Source organism: Macrotis lagotis, chromosome 1 (assembly GCF_037893015.1).
Source record: "Macrotis lagotis isolate mMagLag1 chromosome 1, bilby.v1.9.chrom.fasta, whole genome shotgun sequence".
Lineage (NCBI taxonomy): Eukaryota > Metazoa > Chordata > Mammalia > Peramelemorphia > Peramelidae > Macrotis > Macrotis lagotis.
In genome coordinates this window covers 198,352,464-198,376,408 of record NC_133658.1, presented here as the reverse complement: position 1 = coordinate 198,376,408, position 23,945 = coordinate 198,352,464, and the positions used below count along the sequence as shown (strand labels likewise).

The 23,945-nt window shown below is 34.2% G+C and overlaps 1 protein-coding gene and 1 pseudogene across 9 annotated transcripts in view; both read left to right on the top strand.

Moving 5' to 3' along the window:
- The window catches only part of ARHGEF10 (Rho guanine nucleotide exchange factor 10), a 276,879-nt gene that overhangs the window by 127,167 nt on the left and 125,767 nt on the right, over positions 1 to 23,945 (top strand). For all 9 annotated transcript variants that reach the window (XM_074209540.1, XM_074209541.1, XM_074209539.1 and 6 more), the window contains 6 exons: positions 2,199 to 2,313; positions 12,776 to 12,885; positions 16,721 to 16,798; positions 16,943 to 17,122; positions 20,127 to 20,243; positions 23,157 to 23,249. In XM_074209540.1, coding sequence (XP_074065641.1) covers positions 2,199 to 2,313; positions 12,776 to 12,885; positions 16,721 to 16,798; positions 16,943 to 17,122; positions 20,127 to 20,243; positions 23,157 to 23,249 — 693 coding nt within the window. The remainder of the gene's footprint in view (positions 1 to 2,198; positions 2,314 to 12,775; positions 12,886 to 16,720; positions 16,799 to 16,942; positions 17,123 to 20,126; positions 20,244 to 23,156; positions 23,250 to 23,945) is intronic.
- Positions 2,342 to 12,768, top strand: LOC141504263 (transcription factor A, mitochondrial pseudogene; annotated as a pseudogene).

The window sequence follows — 23,945 nt, the reverse complement described above, 5'->3', positions numbered from 1 at the left end:
CCATTTTTTGTTCATCTCCTCCCTTTGACTTATATTTGCTGAATAGTGCTATATTGAATAAGATTGATTAATTTAAGAATATTTTCCAGTTTTCAGGATAAAATATCAATAGCCTTGATTCTATTATGACAATATCATGGGTCTAAGGATGATATTATGGTATTTAGTTATTAAGTAGGATTTGTTTGCTTTTGTATGTGAAACATATAGAAGAAGGGATGTTTGGGCATAATATTGGGCATAATGCATAATGAATTACTGTAAGAATCCCAAGAAGGCCAAGTATTGAGGGAATAACTGTGGAATAAGTGGGTCTCCAAAAATGTTAAAACATTTTTGAATAATGATGAAAAATATTTCAAGTTTTGGCAGTGGGATTGGAAACCATTATAAGGATTATAAAAAGGTTAACAGTGAGTCATAATGAGAAATCAGGTTGATTAGGTAAACTAAGATGGAGTATGAAAAAACTTGAATTTAGAGAACTTTATTTTTAAACCAGAAGATTTAAGGAATAATGATTGATTCTTTTGCTAGGGAGTAATGAGACAAAAGAAATTCTGTAGAAAGATTTGCCTGATAGGATGGTTTGGAAAAGGAGAAAGTAGGGGCAGGAAAATCAATTTGGATTATATATTAGTAGTACAGGAATGAATGAGAAAGGTCTTGATGACTAATATTAGAAATATAAAAAATAAGGAGGGCAGAAGAAAAGGTAATAGATATGAATTTTCAGGACTTGGCAACTGATTCTTTATAATATATCTAATTAGATATAATGTATATGTAATTATATATAATACATATATATATATATATTTTATATATAATAAAGATAGATCTAAGATTTCAAGTCTGTGGGAGATATTTGAAATGATGAGAAGTTAGGAATGGGAACTTACTGGGGATGTGATGGAATGAGTTCATTCTTGATTGATGGGGATTCTGCAGGTAGCTAGAAAGAAGGTATATTGGTGGAAGATAATCTTGGACATTTGTATTTAGAGATCATAGCATGGAGATACTTGCTGAAGTCATAAGAGCAAGTGAACTCTCCAAGGAGAAAATGTAAAGAACTGAAACTAAAATGTAGAGAAACTGTAAAGAGTTGAATGAATTTTAAAGATAACTCCAAGTGAGGAGTTGAAAGAAGGAAAAGGAACCAGAGATAAAGAAAATTTAAAAAAAGAGAAAAATGGAATATGATTATTATTATTATAGGAAAAAAATAGAGAATTACAAGAAGGGAAAACTCTTCAGAGATCAAGTAGAATCAATTGTTAGAATTATTTATTTTTTATATAAAGCCATTTGATTCTTGTCAAATTTGAACAAATGTAGAAATTTAGAAATGAATTATTTAGTTAATATCACAATTGGATATTAACTGCATTATAAAATTCCTTCATGAATGTATATGTAAAGCTAGGTGCACAGTGGGCAGAAATCCAGGCCTGGAATCAGGAAAACCTGAGTTCAACTTTGGCCTCAGACACTTACTAGCCCTATGTTCCTGGACAAGCCACTTAATCCTATTTGCCTCAGTGTCCTCATTTGTAAAATGGAACTGGAGAAGGAAATGGCAAATGCTCCAGTATCTTTGCAAAGACAATCCCAAATGGATTGTAGCAACTGAACAACAAAATGTCAGAACTTTTGACTTGATATCACTCGGATAAATTAAATAAGAATGTATTAAATATTTACGTTCCAATGCTTTTCTTTCCATCCTAGGGACACAATGGCGTAAGGCTTATTAACAATCTAATGGGGAAGTGGGAAAATGGATACAAAAATAGCAGTAATACAAATAATATGATGAGTAGAAAAGTGAGATCTAAGCAAAAAGATCAAAGTACAATGCTCTAAAAATCTGAGGATAGAGATTTCAATTATCAGGTAGGGGAATTAAGAAAGGCTTCATTCAACTGGTACCTGAATGGTGCCTCACAAGAAAGAGAGACACTTCCACATATATATATATACTATATAAATATGTAATATATTTAAATATTTGTTGAATAATGAATATTTTAAGTAAACTATCCATTCAAAAGATGAATTTGGACCAATTTGACAATATTCTTTTTTTTAAAAAGCTAGTTGAAAGTTGAGATCTATTCTAAGATGTATATGGATATTCATTAAATGGATCAATAAGCACCAAATTAATGACTTAGCTTTTTCCTCTCTTGCAGATGCAAAAACTCATGCGTGCAGCAAAAGAAGGTACCAAAGATGGCCTTGAAAAAACCAAAGCTGCTGTGAAGAAAGGCCGCTCATTTATCCGGACTAAATCATTTGTTTCCAATGGTCAGTGTCTATAGAGGTGTTTGTCACTATGTCAAGGGTGGGTACATTGATAATGATGTAATTATTATACCTTACTTGTGACTACCTGTGAAACAAGTCAAGATCCTCCTTAAGGAGAACAAGTTCATGGAGAAAATGATATTTTTATGTATTTCTACTATGGGGAGATGATAGAAGAATTAAAATATACTCAGTGAATGATGGAGATTCTCCAAAGTGAAGACTTTTTTCTGTTCTTCTTGTGTCTAGGTATGAAAAAAATCATGATTCTCTACCCTTCTTCCTTGACCCTTTTTTTTATTTCCTTCTCCTCCTCAGACTTTTTCCCTGACCCCTTTTTTATATCCTTCTACTCCTCAAACTTCTGACAAAAACTATTCTTAGGATGAACATTCAACTGATTGGGTGTTTAACAAAAAGAATAGTAAGTACCATGCAAAACATTGTGGCTACAATGGCTCTTGCGCAGCGGGGCCCGCAGGCTGCTCGCGGTCGGACCCCAGCGCGCTCGGGAGCCGCCGGCGCCGTCGCCTCTGCCGGCCGCGGGGAGGACGGGAGCGGGGCCCGGGCCCGGGCCTGGCCCCGCCGCCGCCTCGGGCCAGTGCTATCTGTGGATTGGAATGGTTTATGAAAGATTGTACTTATCTAATGCTCCAAAGAAGCCTTTGACTGCATACATTCGTTTTACAATGGAACAACGACCCATATTCAAAGAACAAAAATCCAGATTTGAAAAGCAAAGAGATAATAAAGAAGCTTGCTGAAGCTTGGAGGGAGCTTCCAGAATCACTGAAGAAAGAATTTGAAGAGTCCACCAAAGCAGATTTTAAAGTATACAAAGAGGAGGTCTCTTAAGTATAAAGCAGAGCTTAATCCTATGAGAAAAAAAAGTTTGAAAGAAGAAAAGCGTCGCAAAAAGGCTAGAAAAGAAATAATGAAGAAAAAAGGGGAGTTAATTGTCTTTGGAAAGCCCAAAAAACCTCGTTCAGGTTATAATATTTTTATTTCTGAATACTTTAAGGAATCAAAAGGACTTTCATCACAGGAGATGATGAAGGTTTTAAATGAAGAGTGGAAAGCTCTGTCATTATTTCAGAAGCAGGTATAGATGCAACTTGCTCAAGATGATAAAATTCATTATGCAAATGAAATTAAATCGTGGGAAGAAAAAATGCCTGAAATTGGACGAGAAGATCTTTTACGTTTTAGAAAGCTAAAAGCCAAAATTGGAAAACACCTTGAAGAAATCTATTGATGTTTGCATCTTCATAATGAATATGATAAATACTGAAGGAACCAATCAGGTTTCACTATACCCGACTGGCAAAATTTCCAAGAATGATGTTGGTGAACATTTTATATTGATCTCTTTTTTGTTAACACATGGACTTCAGCCAGTCTGCTGACATATTTTTTTTTTATTAGCACCTAGTTATGGATACTCTGCTGGTATATACTCAGTTGAAGTTCAGACAGAATTTGCTTCTGGAACTACTGAATGCCAAAAAAATTCATCTAGGTATAGGAGAGTTTAATTTTACCCTTGGCTAAAGGTAAATCAAACTGTGAAATATTTTTGATACTGGATTATGACAAGAAAGTAGTTTTGTTTCTTAATGAGGAAATAAGCATTTGCTTTTCTCAAATTGTCTTAAATTATAAAAGGCACAGTGGTCTAAGCTATCACTGTGGTGTATTTTTAAAGAATGAGGAACTGGCCTGGGTAAATTTCAATACTTAGGCAGGTTCTAATTCCTAGGTAATACTAGCTTATGTATTATTCAGAGATGACGAGTAGACACACATATAGAATTGCTGATTTCATTTATGACTTTTTAAAAAAAAAACTACTGAAGGATATTTGTAAATGTTTCTGTCCATCCTTTTTTTTTTGTAAAATAAAAAAGATTATGTCAACTCTGTGCACATTTGTGTTTATATCACAGAGAATAAAATCCTCTAATACATTCTAAAATAAAAGTAAATAAAAAACAAAAAAAATCCCCAAAAAACATTGTGGCTACACTGATGGAAAGCAACATGGTCCTAATTTTAATTGACAGATAAGAGATAATTCATGTAAACTAGGAAAACTTCTTAGCCTCTCAATTTTTCCATGATCGTTTTTTTTTTTTTTTAGATTTTTGCAAGGCAAATGGGGTTAAGTGGCTTGCCCAAGGCCACACAGCTAGGAAATTATTAAGTGTCTGAGATCAGATTTGAACCCAGGTACTCCTGACTCCAAAGCTGGTGCTTTATCCACTAAGCCACCTAGCAGCCCCTCATGAGTGTTTTAAGAAAACTCATTTATAGAAGAAATGCCAGTTTGCTGTGGTGTAAGAAGTTTCCATTCTAAGCATTTCCTACCTTATGATCTCACAGCTAGGATGTTAAGTCACAAATCATTGGAAAAAATTAAGTATGGAAAAGTCATAAATTATTGAAAAAAATTAAGTTAGCCAAAAAGATGTAAAATTTCACTCTTTCCAGGGGGATTTTTATTTTAGTTTTAGTTTCACTCAAAACTTTAATCTAACTACAAGATCTGACCACATGCTTTAGATGTCAGTCATATGGATGGGCAATTTGTTTGTAATTTAGAGTTGATTGAGGACAGTAAGTGGATAAGTGATTTACTCATAGTCATGTACTTGGTAAGTGTCAGAGATTCCTCCAATTCATCTATTACCTCTAAAAATACACTTATCTATTGGGCATTTACAATTCTTTATAATCTTTCTAGATAGCATACATAATTCTCCCATTTTCTTTTTTGGGGGATTTATTTATTAATTTTCACATTATCACAATAATTTTGTTGTGAAAGTAAATATAAACTCCCCCCCCCCCAAAAAAAAAGAGAAACCTCAAGAGAAATGAACTGAGAAAAATAAAAGGGAACTTCAGTCTGTGTTCAGATATCACTGACTCTTATCTCTGGGATGGGTTGCATTCTTTATCATAAGTCCATCAGAAAAGTTGCTTCAATATCTTTTTCCCATAGTTACTATTGTTAACTGTATTACCCTCCATTCTATTCCTCCCCACTCCCATTTATTTTATTCTCTCTCTCTGTCTGTCTCTCTCTCTCTCTCTCTCTGTCTGTCTGTCTCTCTCTCTCTCTCTCTCTCTCTCTCTCTCTCCTTTTACCCTGTCCCTTCTCAAAAGTGTTTTTTTCTTACTAGCCTCTCCCATAATCTTCCCTCTTTTCTACCACCTACTCTCCCCTTCTCCTTCCCCTTCCCCTGTCCCCCTTATTCCATCCCTTTCTTCTCATTTTTCCTCTAGGGTAAGATAGATTTCTATATCCTATTAAGAGTGTGTATTATTTCCTCTGTGAGCCATTTCTGATGAGAATGAAAGCTCATTCATTCCCCCTTACCTCCACTCCATTGCAAAAGCATTTTCTTGACTCTTTAGTGTGAAATATCTTATCACATTCTACCTCTCCTTTCCCTTTCTCCCAGTACTTTCCTTTATTACCCATTGACTCCATCTTTTATTTTTATTTTTTTTTGACTCCATCTTAATACTATATTATACTGTTATATTCAGCTCCCTCCTGTGCTCTTTCTAACTGCTCTTATAATTGAGAAGGTTCATATGAGTTATCAATGTCTTCTTCCCATGAAGGAATATACACCATTAAACTTTATTAAATCCCTCATAAATATTCCTTCCTGCCCATCCTCAATTTGTGTCACCCGAGTCCTGTACTTGAAGAGCAACTTTCTGTTCTGCTCTGGTCATTTTAACAGGAAAGTCTGAAAGTTTCCTTTTTCCTTGAATGTCTATTTTTTTCCCTGAAAGAGGATATTCAGTTTTGCTGGGCAGTTGATTCCCAGTTGTAATCCAAGTTCTTCTGTCTTCTGCAATATCATATTTCAAACCCTTCTAGTCCTTAATGTAGATACTGCCAAATCCTATGTAATCCTGACTATAGTGCCATGGTAGTTAAATTGTTTTTTTTTTTCTGGCTACTTGTAGTTTTTTTTCTCATTGTTGGGAGGTTTGGAATTTGGCTATAAATTTCCTGGGAGTTTTTTTTCTGGAGGGGAATCTCTTTCAGGAGGTGATTGCTGGATTCCTTCAATTTCTAGTTTACCCTCTGCTTTGAGGATTTCAGGGCATTCTGCTGGATTATTTTTTGAAAAATGAAGTCTAGGTTCTTTTCTTGACCATGACTTTCAGGTAGCTCAATAATTTTTAAATTATCTCTTCTGAATCTATTTTCTAGGTCACGTGTTTTTCCAATGAGATGTTCTCCTAGTTTTTCTTTGTTTTGGTTTTGTTTTATTGTTTCTTGATTTCTTGCAAAGTCATCAGTTTCACTTAGCTACATCCTATATTTGAATGAGTTATTTTCTTCAGATAACTTTTTTATCTCCTTTTCCAACTGGCTAATTCTACTTTTTAAAGGCATTCTTCTCCTCTTTGATGTTTTGGGTTGCTTTTTCCATTTGACCCAAACTACTTTTTTTTTATGTTATTTTCTTCAGTATTTTTTGCATGTCCTTCATCAAGCTCCTAACTTCTTTTAATGATATATCTGCAACACTTTCATTTCTCTTCCCAATTTTTCCTCTACCTTTCTTATTTCTTGCTTTTCAGACTTTTTTTGAGCTCTTCCATAGCCTGAGATAAATTTCTATTTCTCTTGGAGGTTTTGGATTCAGAAGCTTTGATGTCATCATCTTCTGAGTGTGTATTTTGATCCTCCATGGGACCAAAGTAATTCTCTGTGGTCAGGTTCTTCTTTTTCTGTTGTTTGCTCATTTCCTCAGCCTATGACTGATATACTGTGCTTTCAAGACTTTTGGGGATTATTAGGACACCCTTTCCTTGGACCCCAATTCTTTCAGGGTCTTATGAGAGACTCTGACCACTCTTGTGTCCTGTACTCTGGTCTGTGGAAGACCACAAGCATGGCCCTCTGCCCTGGAGCTGTAAGGAGAGGCCCTGCTCTTCCATGGTAGTATGGGGGGGCCCAGACTGTGACCTGGATCTGAGTATGTGTAAAGCAGCAGAGTCCTGCCCCAGGGATAGCAGAGATACTTCTTCAGTCTCCCCACACCCTTACAGTCCTTTACAGTGGACTGAGCACTCTGGGAGCAGCTGCTGGGTGACTCCACAGGTTCCCCCAGTGGGGCTGCCCTGAGGCCAGCACTGGCCCAGGCTCTGTGCTCAGGTGTGGCAGAGTTCTCCTGACAATCCTCCAAACCATCCCTGGTGCTCCCCAGTCAAGAGGTCTGGAAACTACTCCTGCTGCCATGGATACAGGCCAACATAGGGACTCAGGTGTCCCATGGGCTATTCCTGAAAGTCTGGAGCTGGTTTGCTGTGGTGCAGCCTGGCATGACTATGGTCCAACTATGCTGGACTTTTTTCAATTCCTGGTCCAGTGGAGGAGACTTTCCCATGGATCTACCAAGTTGTTTTGGACTGGGAAATTGCTTTTCTCAGTCTTTATGTGGGTTCTGGTCCTCTAAAATATGATTAGAATCAAAATTCTATGATTTTTGAGGTTTTTTGGGGGGAAGAGTTTCTGGGAATTCCTGTCCTTAGGCTGCCATCTTGGCTTTGCCCCCATTCTCTCATTTCCAAACCAAATTAATTTCCTTCAACACAACATCTCACCTTCCATTTCCAGGGCCTGGCACTGATCATCTTTCACACCTAGAACACTCTCCCATCTCATTTCTGTCTTAGATTCTTTCAAAGAGCATCTTAGGTACCACTTACTACAGGAGTACTTTGAATATTCTTCCTCAGTTATTAATATTCTTCCTCTTCTCAGCTTAATTTCTATTCACTTTGTATTTATTTGTATATTTCTATTGTTTTTTAAAAGTATTTTCTCTCAGTAGAATGTAAGCTCTTTGGGGAAAGGGACTATCTCATTTTTATCCCTAGTTCCTAGTACAGTGACTCATACACTGTGGTTATTCTTTAAATCCTTATTAAATTATTGAATTGAATGCCTTATTCCAGTGATAACCACTATACCACAATGTCTTTCAAGAGAAGATTTTGGATTGTAAACTTCTTAAGGACAAAGACTATCTTTTACTTTTTTTGTTTTTTCAATACTTGGCACAGTGCTCTTCTTTTTGGGATTTTTTGGGATTTGGGGATTTTTCCTTGCAAGGCAATGGAGTTAAGTGACTTGCCCAAGGTCATACAACTAGGCAATTATTAAGTGTCTGAGGCTGAATTTGAACTCAAGTCCTCCTGACTCCAGGGCCAGTGCTCTATCCACTACACCACCTAGCCGCCCCCAATGCCCTTCTTTCTTCTCATATTTCCTGAAGTCTGATAAAACTCATTTCTTCCATGACCCTATTTGTCCTCTCATCCTCTGCTACCCTCTTTTCCTTTTACTTTCATTCTTCTCAACATCTTTCATTATGTGGTTAAATATTTAAGCTTCAGTTTTTTGCATTTGACCTTCCAGTGATTAATGAATAGTCTGAATTAGTGTTTTTCTTTTTTGATTTTGTTTTTTGCTTTTTGTAAGGCAATGGTATTAAATGACTTGCCCAAGGTCACACAGCTAGGTAATTATTAAGTGTCTGAGACTGGATTTGAACTCAGGTCCTCCTGACTCCAGGGCCGGTGCTCTATCTACTGCACCACCTAGCTGCCCCTGAATTAATTTCTTTAAGTATTGATTGATTGATCTCCTTGTGATCCAGGGGACTCTCCAATGTTTTCCAGCACCATAATTCAAAAGCATTACCTCTGTGTCACTCAAGTTTTCACAACTATATATTACTACAGGAAGAGCCATAGCTTTGACTAAATGGACTTTTGTCGACATGGAGATGTCTCTGATTTTTAGTATACTGTCCAACTTTTTCATAACTTCCCTTTCAAGGAGTAAGCATCTTTTTATTACAGTGTTCTTTCTTTATTTAGAATAAAAAAAACTGAAATGACTTCCATTTTTTTCCTCCCTCAATTTGTCAAGAAATGATGGGTCAAGTGACCAAGATCTTTTTTTAATATTAAATTATAAGCCAGCTTTTACACTCTCCTGTTTTATCTGATCAAGAAGCTTCTAAATTCTCTTTCACTTTCTTCCATCAGTGTGGTATCATCTGCATATTTGATATTGTTGATATTTCTGCTGGAAACTTTAATTTCAGCTTTTGATTTGTCCAGTCTGGAATTTCACATTATAATATGCTGCCTTGTCATACTCCTTTTCCAATCTTAAAACAATCAGTTGTTCCATGTTCACTTCTGTTGCTTTTTGCTCCAAATAAAAATTCATCAGGAGACAAATAAGATGATTCGATACTTCCAATCCTTGACATATTTTGTTGTACTTCAAACAGTCAAAGGCTTTAACTGAGGTCATTGAAGCAGATGTTCTTGCTTTCTCCATAATCCAGCTAATTTTGGCAATTTGGTCTCAAGTCCCCCTGCCTCTGCAAAAATCAGCTTGCTCTTTGCTTAGCATAACCTTGTTGGTGTGTGAAATGAGTGCAAATTATGATATTTTGATATGATATATGATAACATTATTTGGCATTTCTCTTCTTGAGGTTTAGGATGTATACTGATCTTTTCCAGTTCAATAGCCTCTTTTGAATTTTCTAAATTGCTGGTATATTGAGTAAAACACTAACAGTATCATCTTTTAGGACTTTAAGTAGCCCATCTGGGACTCCATCACCTCTACTTCCTAAAGCCCACTTGACTTCATTCTTCAGAATATTTGGCTCTAGATCACTAACCACACCAATAAGATTTATCCTGATATTAAAAACCTTTTGGTATAATTATTTTGTATTTTTTCCACCTTATCTTAATCTTTTTTTACTGCTGTTAAATTCCTTCCATTTTTGTCTTCATGCCTATATTTTCATGAAACATTTTCTTAATGTCTTTACTTTTCTTGGAGAGATTTCTTATCTGTCTTGTTATATTGCTTTCTTTTATTTCTTTGCATTGCTCATTTAAGAAAATCTTATTTCTCCTTGTTATTCCCTGAAATTCTGAATTAAATTGAGTATATCTTTCTTCAGTTATTTGTCAAGTCATATCAGACAATTTTGCTTTCTTGCTCTTTTTTCCTTTGGAATGTTTTTTGATGCTGCTTCCTGTATAATATTTTGAACCTTTGTCTACCATATCTGTCCCTTAAATCATCATTCCTAGTTAATATTTATAATATATAATTATATATACAATATATTATATATAATATATAATATTTATATCATACCCATATGATCTGATAGATTTCTTTACCTTATTCAACTTAATTTTGAACTTTTGCATTAAGAAGTTCATGATCTAAGCCACAGTCAGCTCTAGGTCTTGTTTTAACTGACTGTGTAAAGCTTTTCCACTTTCAACTATAAAGTATGTAATTATTTTGATTTTGATATTGACAATTTGGTGATGTTCATATATAGAGTAGATTTAATTATTTACTAATGGCATAGCATTTAGTTGATATTATCATAGGATATGGAAGAGCATATATTAATTAGGGACTTGAATTAGACAATCCCCAAACTAAATGTTGAAATATGCTCATGGTGTTTAAGATGATGTGCCCATCAGTGGAAACTGAACTGAATTTATGGCTAGAAGGCATGGTTTTGCAACTTGCTACCTTTGTAGTTCTGGCCACTTAGTCTCTATAGTCCTCAGCTTTTTCATGTGTATAACAGACTGTTCTAGGTGACCTCTTGGGTCATAGAATGAGACTTAGATAATCACATTGTTAGTCAGTCAACTGATATTTTTTAAAATGTCTACTGTTAGAGCAGATGTGGATGTTAAAGATTATTAGTTGATCCCTGTAGTTTTGCAGAAAAAAATAGGTTCAAAGAACTTAAGTCCTGGATTATAGAGCTAGTTAGAAGCAGAGCTGAACCTCAAACCTGGATATCCTAACTCCCAATCCAACCCTTTCCCACCATGCTTCTCTTGTCAGTGAACTCTTAATAATTTAATGTATTTGGCTTTAAGTGCCAATTTCTCAAAACTTTTTCCAACTTCAAAGCACCCAATTAGTAAGCACCTAAATTCTTAGAGACTTTAGGATTTGGGAAATTGAACATTTCTGAACTCTTAATGAGAGCTCTCTTTTAAAGGAGAACGCTAGACTGTTATATTTTAAGTTTCCTTTGGTTTTGTATTCATATGTGGATAATGGGAGGGATAGATTTTGGATTATGAAACTAGAGCCTTATTGCTTATTTATCATCAAACTCACTGTATCATGAACTACATCTTAAGGCTAAAAAGACTATTCAAAGTCGATTCCCATTGACTGGGGAATGATCAAGCAATTTGTATCTGTATAACAGAATCTGAAAGAATTATGAACATGATGAACACAGAAAAACTTTGAAAGACTTACATGAACTGATTCAAAGTGAAGTAGGCAAAACCAAGGAAAGTATCCACAATGAACACAATAATGTAAGTGGAAAAAACAATCACAAATCAATTAAAAATGACTATTGTAAAATTATGGTCTTAGCCTTCAAAGAAGAGACATGAAAAAATATCCCCCTCTTTATCCTTTTCAGAGTCACAGTAACAGTCCATGAGTATGGAATATTACATGTACCATCTGGTTTTTGGTGGGTTGTGTTATTTGTGTTTAATGGATTTTTTTCTCTTCATTTAAAAAATTATTTGTTATGTGAGGCATACTGGGGGGATGTGGGTGATGTAAAAAAGAAGATGCTTTACAAATACTATGGAATTTGAGCATCATAGCAAAACTGTGAGATAGTTGTTTTTACAGATAAATAAATTAAGACAGTCACAACCTATGTGACTTTCCCAGGATCACTCAACAATAAGCCTGGATTTGAAATTAAGTCTTTCTGAGTTCCACATTCATCATTTTTCTACTATTTCTTTAGAATAACTAATATTATAGTCTTCATTTTAATAATAATGGTTGTCCTTCATTTTCGAAGAAGACCACAGCATCAGGTAAGTGATGCCATAATAAGAATGTGAATTAGATTTGAGTGATTGGGTGCTGTGCTAAGTCACCAGCCTTACTTTCTCCTCCAGAGCCATCTGGCTCTGATATGAATCAGGGTGACTGGAGATGGCCCGGTATGTGAGGCAATCAGGGTTAAGTGACTTGTCCAAGGTCACACAGCTAGTGAGTGGCAAATGTCTGAGGTTGAATTCAAACTCCCATCCTCCTGACTCTAAGGCCAGTGTTCTATGATCTGAGCCACCTATAGCTGTCTCAAGTCTTCATTTTAGTAAAGTTATGTGTTGTCAAAATGCTCTCTCAACTTTTATGTGAAGGGCAATAGGAATTTTCTTGAAGTATATTCTATAAGGAACTGAAATTTAAAAGTCATATATGTATATACCTATTTCAATGTACTATATAATTTAAAATAAATTTCCATTAAAACAATTTATAAAAAATTTAATCATTTTTAAAAAATTAATTTTTTATTTTTAGAACACAGATCTTGTCTCCCGGAGGAAGAACTAAATTTATTTATTGATGTTGATTGCATGCACACAGAGGCAATTATGACACCAATGCCTGAAGGTTTATCCCAGCAGCAAGTTAGTATATTTTGCATTATAAGAAAACTGAACATCACCACCTATGTTGTGAAGCCATGTTTGTTGTGTTGACTTAATATTTTCAAAGCATTCTCTCATTTTTTTCTTTATCCATTATACTATAAGCGTAGGCCCTTATTGGGGTATATATATATATATATATATATATATATATATATATATATATATATAGAGAGAGAGAGAGAGAGAGAGAGAGAGAGAGAGAGAGAGATGAGGAACATCAAAAGGTGACTCTAAGATGGGAAAAGACATTCCCAGTATCACAAAACTTGTTGATGGCACAACCAAAATTAGAACTCAGATCTATTAACTTTGAGTCTAGTGATTCTTCAACTCTAGTTTATATTGCCTGTAGAAAGGTTTGGTTTTATGGGTGAGAATAATACTAATTCTACTACTGTTATTAATAATTAGCATTTACAAAGCTATTTTAAGATTTGCAAAATTTTCATATGTATGAATTCATTTGATTCCCATATCAAACTTGTGAGATTAGGTATGATCCTTATCCTCATTTTACAGTGAGGAAAATGAGGCACTGAGAGCTTTTATTGACTTGCTTACAGTCACATAGCTAATAAGTGTCTAATATAGAATTTGAATTCAGGTCTTCCTGATTCCAGGAATATGCTATGCTCTATGGTTTTCTAAATGGGTGACATGATAAAATTATAGATAAGGAGATGGAAAATAGAGGTAATAAATGTCAGAAAGTCTCCTTGGTCAAATTAGATGCCAAAATTTATTATTTGTCTAATTTATCTAATTATTTAATTTATTATTCATCAGACATTAGAGATTAAGGATAAAAAATGTCCACAATGCCAAGGGATAAATAGGCAGGTTTTAAAAAAGAACTTTAAAATCTGATTTGGATATAAATGGAAAGAGAATAGGATTTAAAGGTAGGGGACCTGGGATTAAATCTCCTGATTATCTGTGTGACCTTGGACAAATCATTTAAGGCCTTAGTTCCTCATCTCTTAAGTGTTGGGAAATTTGTCCTCCATGGATAAAGATAAATTGAAGGGACAATTTTTTAATCTGGTGAAGAAATTTAGGGGGTGGAATAAATCATAGCCTTTTCAAAACATTAGACAGACTAGGAAGAAGGTTCAGACATTTTTCACTTGGATTCAGAGTGCAAAACTGTAAAAAAGATTTGTGCTTGAAATAAGGGAAAACTTTCTAATAATTGTGGTTGTCGAGTCATTTCAGTCATGTCCAACTCTCCATGGCTCTATTTGGGATTTTCTTGGCAGAGATACTACAGCAATTTGCCATTTCCTCCTCCATCTCATTTTATAAATGAGGAAACTGAGGCAAATGAGGTTAAGTTACTTGCCCAGGGTCACACAGCTAATAACCAGATTTATATTCAGGTTTCCTAAATCCAGACCCAGTACTTTATCCACTGCATCACCTAGTTGTCCTGTTCCTAATAATTAAATCCATCCAAAAGAGGAAATGAATTTTCTCAGGAATGAGTTCTCCCTCATTTTTGAAGACCTTAGGTCTTCAAGAAGAGATTGAATGATTGTCTATATTATGATAATGCTTATTGTTTATAAAAAGGATGAACATCTGTAGATGACCTCTGAGATCTTTTCAGCTCTGAGATTCTGTAAATGTTGATCATAGATAGTTTACTTCTCCTTATCCCACCCTCAGACATATACTCTTTTAAATGAATTAGAAGACTGGGTTAATTAAGAACACTTCTGATATCTCTTCAGTATAAGGTTGAATTCTCTGATAAAGAAAAAATTATTCTTGGTTGATTCTTGTTCTTCATTATCAAAGAAGACCAAAGCGACATCGCTATTTTTAAGACAAATTAGTGTGTAAGACTATGGCTGATCAGAGCAATACAAACTTGGAATGCCGTACCTAAAGTTGAGCACAAATAGTCCACGTGAACACCTGGGGTATTTACTCTAAGTTTACAAATGTCACATTTCATTTGAGCTACTTCAGTTCTTCCCTCCTCACAGAATGCAACCCCCCCCCCCCCACTGATGAGGGCACATCATGCTGGGCAGTCCTGTGCTAGTGTCTCCCATGGTGTACAATCAGTTCTAAAGTTCTTCAATAAGACCTTCAGGGTATCCTGTTGTCACTCCTTGTGAGTGCTTGCTCTGTGTGAATTCTCCATAAAATAGGTTTTTTTTGGCAAACATTTGTATGGCATTCTAACAATGTGTTCAGCCCATCATAGTTGCACTTGCTGTGATAATATTGGAACGGTAGACAGTTTAGCTTATGAAAAAGTATAAATATTTTTTCCAAACTGGAATTTTCTTAGTTTGATGATTATGCTTCTTTTATCCACTAGGTGGTAGTGTAGGATGCTTAAATAATTATAGCCCAACTTGCTTGATAGAGATAAAGAGAGGCTGAGGAAATTATTTTGGATTTAACTTTTTATTAGTCATTCTGTTGTATTATTTACAATCAAGTATGCTACTTATGAACAAAAAAATTATGCACTAAAATTATATGTGAAGAGATATTCCCCTTTGGCTCTATAAAAGTGCCAAAAATGCTCAACTGTAGAATGGACTAGACTTATCCAATGTAGCTTTTGCATGAGATTAGAAAATATCCATGTAGAGAACAAATCATGCCCCAAGGGGAAAAATGAAAAGTATAAGTTTTTAAAAATTACATATTTTGACTGTGAGGAAGATTGTACCATACTATATAATATGTTTATCTTCCAATAATGCTAGCTATTATACATTTATTGTATTTTAATTGAACACTTAGGCAAAGTTCCTTTCATTTGTTCTTCCTTGTGCCCCAGCATATTACTTTCTCAGAAAATAAAGATTTTTGCTAGGCAATGTTGTACAGTGAATAGAGCATATGAAATTCAGAAGCAAGAGAGCTGAGTGAAGGTCTTCACTCTAATACACAAGAGCTGTATTATCACTTTGTGTGATGAAGTCTATCAAAATTAGTTTCTTCTACTATAAAATAGGGATAATTATGTCTTTGGTCTTCTTATGATTATTGTTGAGGAAAATTCTTTGTGAAAATGAATTATTGTTGCTTTTATGAATGTAAAACTCTAATTCCATCCTCAAGGAGCTTATATTCTAATTGAGGGAGACAGACAGTACATTCGGGGAGTGGTTTGAGGGAAGGGAGTTTTGGTCTCAAGAATAGTAAAAACGGTGAACCATTACATCCTTTTAGTACAGAGGATCTAAATTTCAATCCTGCTTCTGATGCATACCACTTCTGTGAGCTTGGTTAAGTCAATTAACTTCTCTGGGTCTCAGTTTCAATTATAAAATGAAGGGACTGGACTAGTCCTTATCCTGTGATAGCATTCTTAGAACAAAAGGCAAAAAAAAAACAAAACTGAGGCATATAGGACAGTGGTGAAATGTGCTGAGGCAGGATGATAGCAAGTTGGATGGATAAATGTTGAGGTTGGTTTAAGCCTGCCTTAGAGATAGTGTGTTAGCTGAATTTGCAATCACTGATCAGTTAGAATAGCTCACCCTCTGAGTTAAGATGCAAAATTGAGTTAGATGTCTGGGGTAGATTTATATAATACATGTTAAAAATAATGTCTTGATCCTGTAACATGTTTTACACTACAATAATTATAAATTATTGATTCTTTGTGTCTTTCTGGCGAACAGACATGTTAAAAAATCGTTGTCAATTTTCTATATTAAAACAATAGTGATAATAAGACAATAAATATCCCCAAAGTTAAAATAGAGATTATTTTCTGCTACCTATATGATACATACATTTGAAGCAATTTTCTCTAATAATGTTTTCAAATTTTCCATAGGTTGTAAGAAGATATATTTTGGGTTCAGTTGTTGATAGTGAAAAAAACTATGTGGATGCTCTTAAAAGGATATTAGAGGTACCTAAAATATCATTATTGTATTTTTGTAAGCTGTTACAGTTTTGTAAATTAATGAAGTTTTCAAAAACATACTTTTATGTACTTATATGTACTACCTATCAAGTAATTTATATGATTTATTTTATTTTTTTATCACTCTAGCAATATGAGAAGCCACTTTCAGAAATGGAACCAAAGGTTTTGAGTGAAAGGAAGCTAAAGATGGTGTTTTATCGCATTAAAGAAATCCTTCAGTGTCATTCTATGTTCCAGATTGCTTTGGCCAGTCGAGTATCAGAATGGGATTCCGTTGAAATGATTGGAGATGTCTTTGTGGCTTCGGTAAATACATTAGCACATCCAAATGATCTCATTCCTCCTTTAGTTGCATTCTTTTGGCTCATTGAACACTGGACTTCTGTTGCTCATCATGGGAACAATTTTTCTAATTGATAGGGTTATTTCAGAATCTCAATCAAATTCACTAGCAAAGCAAAGATTAATATTCAGAATGTTAAAAAAGAAGATGTATTTTGTCAAGTAAAGAAGAAATCAGAAACAAAATTATTTAGTTGTCTAGTGGATCCCATAATACATGACTGAATTTTAAAAATAGTTTAGTATCATTTTAAATTGCCCTCATTCTGTTTGCTAAACTTCATTTTGAGATTTCTTTTATCCAGACTTATGATCTCATTGGTGAAGGAAACCTCCAATGTGAAAATCATTTGAGTTGTGTTATTTAGGAAACATGAAATTTTAAGGATATAGAAGACTCACCGGCATACTGGAGGGTATGCCTCAAAATAATTTGCTCATGTGTCAAAGGCAGAATTTGAATCCCAATTTTTCTAACTCAAAGCTAACTCCCTGTGCATTATATTGCATTGTTTGTCTCTATTTTTCATATGGGCAGTATTTAAAATATGAGAATTTCATAAACTTTCATTTTAGTCTGGGTCTTTGTGCTGTGAATGTCAGTTGAAAGATATTTGCACAGTGCTTTCTATACAGATAGCAGATATCTGCTTTGATTTTATTTTTTTCCCTCTACAACCTCAATTGAATAGTTATTTTTAACCTACACTATCCTCTTCTCTAATCCTTCTCCCTTCATCCCCCCCCCCTCATTATTCTTATATACTCTCTTCTTTTATCAAAACTCTGCCTTGAAATATTCCCACCATATTCCTCCCTTGTTCCTACTTGAGCCACTGAACTAATCTGAAGGGAATCTCACAACTATGCTGACTGGTGCTTTACAAATTTATGTACTTTCCTCTCATCTGGGCTCTCACTTCCCTAATTGATTCTTTATCTCCTCCCCACAGAAAGTCTTCACACTTTTTCCTCTTCCTTCTTTCTATTAATTTGCTTCTTTGAGGAAAAAAATTTGAGAAAATTCAATGTGTGCTTCCTCTTTTGTTCTCTTTTTCACAAACCTCCACTGAAAAATCTTTTACTCTTTCTTTTCCTCATCTGACAAAAGGTTGTCTTCCTTGCCAAGACCAATCCCTCTGTATATGCACTTGTACCCACTCCATTCTGTCTTTTCCAGTAGATTGCATCGTCAAACATCTCTTCTCTCTCTTTCAAAGTGTTAACCTTTCCTTATCATTTTGTATTTTTTCTATTTCCTCCAAACATAACCCAGTTGCCCCTCATTAGTCCCTACAATTTCTTTAGGTTCAATTCCTCTGTCTTTCTCTTTCTCAGCCAAACTCTTCGAAAAAGATGTCTATACCCAGTCCTTTACTTCCTCTTTTCTTACTCCTCAGCCTTTTGTAATTTGATCTATCTACAATATCACTCAACTAAAACTGCTCTTTTCAGTTACTAATGATCTCTTAATTGATTGGTCTTTTCTCAATTCTAATTCTTCTTGATTTATCTGTGCATTTGACACTGTTGGCTTCCCTTTCTTCCTAGATAATCTCTTCTTTTTTTTTTGTAACACTTTTTTCCCCTCCTGATATGCCTCTTACCTACATAACTGCTTTTTCTCAGTTTCCTTTGCTGGTTCATCATCCTCAATAATCATGCTAACTGTAGGTGATTCTTCAAAGTTATGCTGGGCTTTCCCATCACTCTCTTGATAATATCCTCATATTTCATGTACCTCAGTATCTCCCCCCCCAGGCTTTAGTCCTAGATCATCAACTATCTATTCCCTATTTCTATTGAAGGCTCCTTAATCTTCTAATTTCTTAGTACATAATAATGTAATTATCCTGGACTCTTCACTTTGCTTCATTCCACATATCCATCCTTTTGCTGTTTCTATCTTTACAGCATCTTCTGCATCCAGCTGCACTCATACAGCTATCAGTTTAGTTCAAATCTTCCTCACTTCATGTCCAAATTATAGATTCCAAATTAGTATTCCCATCTCAAATCTTTTACCACTCTAGTCCCTTAAATGTGGTGCTGAAAAAATAATTTTCCAAAATTATGTTTTTAATGTTCATTTCATTTTTATATCAGTGTCACTTTTAATGATTTCTCCTTTCACCCATAGAACATATTCTTCTAGCAAATAAGAATGATCAAGCAAAACAGAGTAGGATTTAGGCCATGTTTGAAAATGAATATTTTATTCCACATCTAGAGTTCACCATCTCTGTACTGAAAGGCAGGAGTGTGTTTCACCATCCAACTCAGTGGTACTCATTGTTTACTTTATTGATGAAAGTCTTTCATTGTTATTTTCTTTTACATTAGTGAAGATAATGTATAAATTGTTATACTTATTCTGCTTACTTCACTCTGCATCAATTCATGTTTCCCCAAGATTCTCTGAATTTATTATATTTATCATTTTCTGTGGAGTAATAATTTTCTATAATTTTCATGATAGTATGTTAGTAGAATCACTATAATTTGTCCAGCTATTCCCTGGTTGATGGAATGCACATTTTCCTTTCCTTCTGGTTCTTTGTTCTAATATAAAGTGAAGCCTTGGATGATCTGTTATGAATGGGTCCTTTTCTTTTGTTTAATCTTCTTGTAATTCATGCCTAGTAGTGATATCACTGAGTCAAAAGCCATATATATATATATATATATATATATATATATATATATATATATATATGATGTATGCATGTATGTATGTATAGTCTAGTGTCTTTTTAGAATAACTTCAAATTCAGCCAGTCTTAGGACAACTGAGAAGCTCAATATAACAAAAATGATTTGTAAAGGTGGGATTTTTAAAAAACATTATAGAAGTTTAAAAGGATACTCATGAAACAGAGACTTTAATTCTAAGCTGAAATATATATATAGAATTTTACCTTTGCCTATTTATATATTCCTGAATATTATTAATTTACTCATGTTTTAGTTTTCCAAATCCATGGTATTGGATGCATACAGTGAATATGTGAATAATTTTAGTACAGCTGTGGGAATTCTCAAGAAAACATGTGCTACCAAACCAGCTTTTCTGGATTTTTTGAAAGTAAGTATTTTCTTCATATTATATTGACTTTATATTTTATTTCAATATTCTTCATTTACAATAGAAATGGTTTAAGGATAGATACCAGAATTCTATGTATGATCACTATTTCCAGTCTTCTTGTATAGAACATTATTTACCATAAATGTGTAGATATTAAACTGATCCTAGAATTTGAGATGTTTTAGGAAAGTATTTTAATATTATGGAAAATCAGTATTATTAGAATATAATTTTGAAGTTCTTTGGCTTTATAACCTTAGGCAAACCATTTGGTGTCTGAGGTAATTCTTTCAGTTTGTAAAATGTCATAAAGTTGCCAATTTTCATTAACATAAGAAATTTGCTCACTGGGAGTTCCCCAATGAAATCCAGGATCAAACAAACAATAAAAACCAACCTTGTATTATGGTCATATGGTTGTGTGATGTAGTGGATAGTATATTTCACCTGATTTAAAATGTGTCTTCAGAAATGTGTGACCCGGGACTGGTCACTTAAACTCTGCCTCAAATTCCTCATCTATGAAATGGTATTAATAATAATAGCAACTACCTTCTAGAGTTGTTGTGTGGATCACACAACATGTGTGTGTGTTGTTTCCTTTGCAAAGCTTAAAGTATAGCTATTATAATTACAAAAAAAGTAAAGTAGTAAAAAATTAGATTAGATATGTTGAAGTGACATTTAAAATGAAAGGTTTCTTTCTCTTGCTCTTCTAAAACATCATGATAGGAATAAGAAAGAGCATGTTCTGGTTTGTCAGAGTGGCCTCTTTTGAAGTCAGGTCTAAAAACAAAGGACTAAAAAGCCAAACCCACCTGGGTATACTGAGCCACTACAAGGGGAAACATTTGTTTTTCTTTTTCCTTTGATGTTTAGTGGAGATAACTGAGGACCCAACTTTGTGGTTGTCTGTCATGAAGAATGTTTTACTGACTTCTCACGAAGAATGTTTTACTGACTTCTCTACCCCTGCCCCCTTCTAAAGGCCTAATGAATACTGACACATGTTATTTAATCAGCAAGTAATGCATTTCCCTTAGGCCTAAGATGCATATCTGGTAATATGATAAAAATAGAGTATGTTTAGTGCCTATTTGGATCAAATTAAATTTCCTCTTCAGATACTATGCTAGCCATCTATAGAAATTTCACATCAGCCCAATTTGCACTGGAATTGGGAGGATAGTGATTAGAGTGCCAGACTTGGAGCCAGAAAGTCCTGGGTTCATGTCACATCTAAGATTAGTTGTGTGGTGCAAAAGGACCTCCAAATAAGACCTCAAATTCCTGTCCACTGAGCAGTCTTCCATTTCTATCAGGTCCATAGGCATATTGTATTTAAAACTCCTCCCAATTCTTTCATGGCTACTTGAATGACACACTCTGCCTCTTCCCCTCCCCCCCCCATCCTCTTCTTCACACTATCTGACTTCATGCTATTCTCTTTTCCCATATTCTACCCTTTTTTATCTCTTTACATTTTTTTCCCCTTGTTTCTGCCCTTAAGGACTTTTTGTCTCCATACATACTTTGGTGTTTTAAGTATGACTGCTGCCCTATTTCACATTTCCAGTTGCAGTCCTTTCCAGTGAGAACCCCCAAAATGAGGTATATCTGTCTTTATTTCATAATTTCATTAATTGTCACTTCAGCAATTTGGTAAGTTGCAAAAGCTTGGTTTTGAACCTAGGTCTTTTGTTTCAAGTTCTAGCTTTTTTTCCCCCCCATAGAATATACCTATTCAAAAAGCATACTTGCCTTATTTAGACCAAAACAGTTTCTCCTCTATTACCAACAATGTAGTATTAGGGAAAGAACATTGGATTTGCAATTAATAGACCTTGGATTTGAACCCTAGCTCTGTTATTTAACTCACCAAGTGATCATGGAAATGAAGGATTGAACTACATTTCCAAAGTCATTTCCACTTTAAATCTATGATCCTCTTAAAGAAATGATTTATGCATACTTTAAAAGTGCAAAAACTTAATTTTATATAATTATAATATAAATATTTATGATAATATGTATCATAAATATATACATAACAATTTTATACAGCAATTTAAGTTTTGTAATTAAATTAAATTAAAATTAATTTAATAATTATTATATTATATGTTTAGTATATATTTAATAATGATTATAATATATAATAATATAATATTACTTTAATAATTAATGATTTAATAATAAATTAAGAATAATAATTCTTATTTCTAAAACACTTCAAAGTTCATAAAGTACCCTCTTCACAATATCTCTGTGAGACAGGTAGAATCAAGACTACTTGTTTCATTTTACAGATGAATTCTAAGTGGTTAAAGTAGTTCCCTAGTGAACAGCTAGAAAGTGACAGAATTGGAATTCAAACCTAGTTCTTATGATCATAGATACAGTTCTTTGCACTGGATCATATCTCAGTGATTCTGTGACTTTTAGAGGTTGTAACACCACATGTTTCAATATTTAGATTTAGTGGCATACCCTTCTCATTGAAAAATTTTCTAGAAATTAAAAAGAAATTTTAAAATGAATTTTTGAAAACTTTAGAAATCATAAGATCATCTATTGTGTATTGGCAAGTAGAATTGTTATGGTCTATTAAGCATGAGGTAGGGTAAGCTATGAAACTGATGAAGAATGAGCCTTTGACTCTGAAAAATTCTCCCATAATACAGAAAAAAATGTTTTGTAACAGAAATGTTGATGAAAAAGTTTTATTAGATAAAACTTGTTACTGCTTTAGGAAACTAACAACCAAGTCCATGAACATCATTGAGTTCCTTTCTCAACCATTTAGTTTCTTTCCTCTGTAGACAGCCTTAGGGATTAGAAAATTGCTTCCTCAAATCAAATGTCAAGCAATTTAGAATGAAAATAAACAATCTAAGTTTTTTCTTATAGCAGTGCCAAGAATCAAGTCCTGATCGAATTACCCTCTATGGTTTGATGATGAAGCCAATACAACGCTTTCCACAGTTTATTCTCCTTCTCCAGGTAAATGATCTATATTACTTTGATTGGTTAATCTAGAAATAACTTCTAATCTTTCCAAAATAAGAATATCTCTTCTCTAATCTCTACAGGGAGGGGAGTTGATGTTCTTATAAAATTGTGAAGAATATTAAATACCAGTCTGCAAAGACTCAATTTTTTTTTTTGGCTAGATATTAGGGATCCTTTTGAATCTAGTGCTAGTATCTTTCCTCTGGGATTTTTTTTTCCAATTTAAACTGTATATGCTTTATTTGTAGTTAATTGCATGTTATCTTCCTGTTTAGATTTTAATCTTCTTGAGGGAAGGGACTATTTTTGCCTTTATTATATTCCTCAGATTTTGCATAGTGCCTAACACATAATTGACACTTAAGTGCTTGTTACATTGAAATGATTGGGGTAGCAGCTAGGTGGCACAGTGGATAGAGCACCAGCCCTGGAGTCAGGAGGACCTGAGTTCAAATGTGGCCTCAGAAACTTAATAATTGCCTAGCTGTGTAACCTTCAGCAAGTCACTTAACTCCATTGCCTTAAATAATTAAAATTTATAAAAAAGAGATGATTGGAGCTGTATCCAAGGAAGATTAATATGACACTATGACACTGGTATTGCACAAGTAGGAGGAAATTGGTTGGTTATTTGGTTAGTATTGTCCTTCAGTCCTGAAGAGGACCAAAATGACATCATTATGTTTG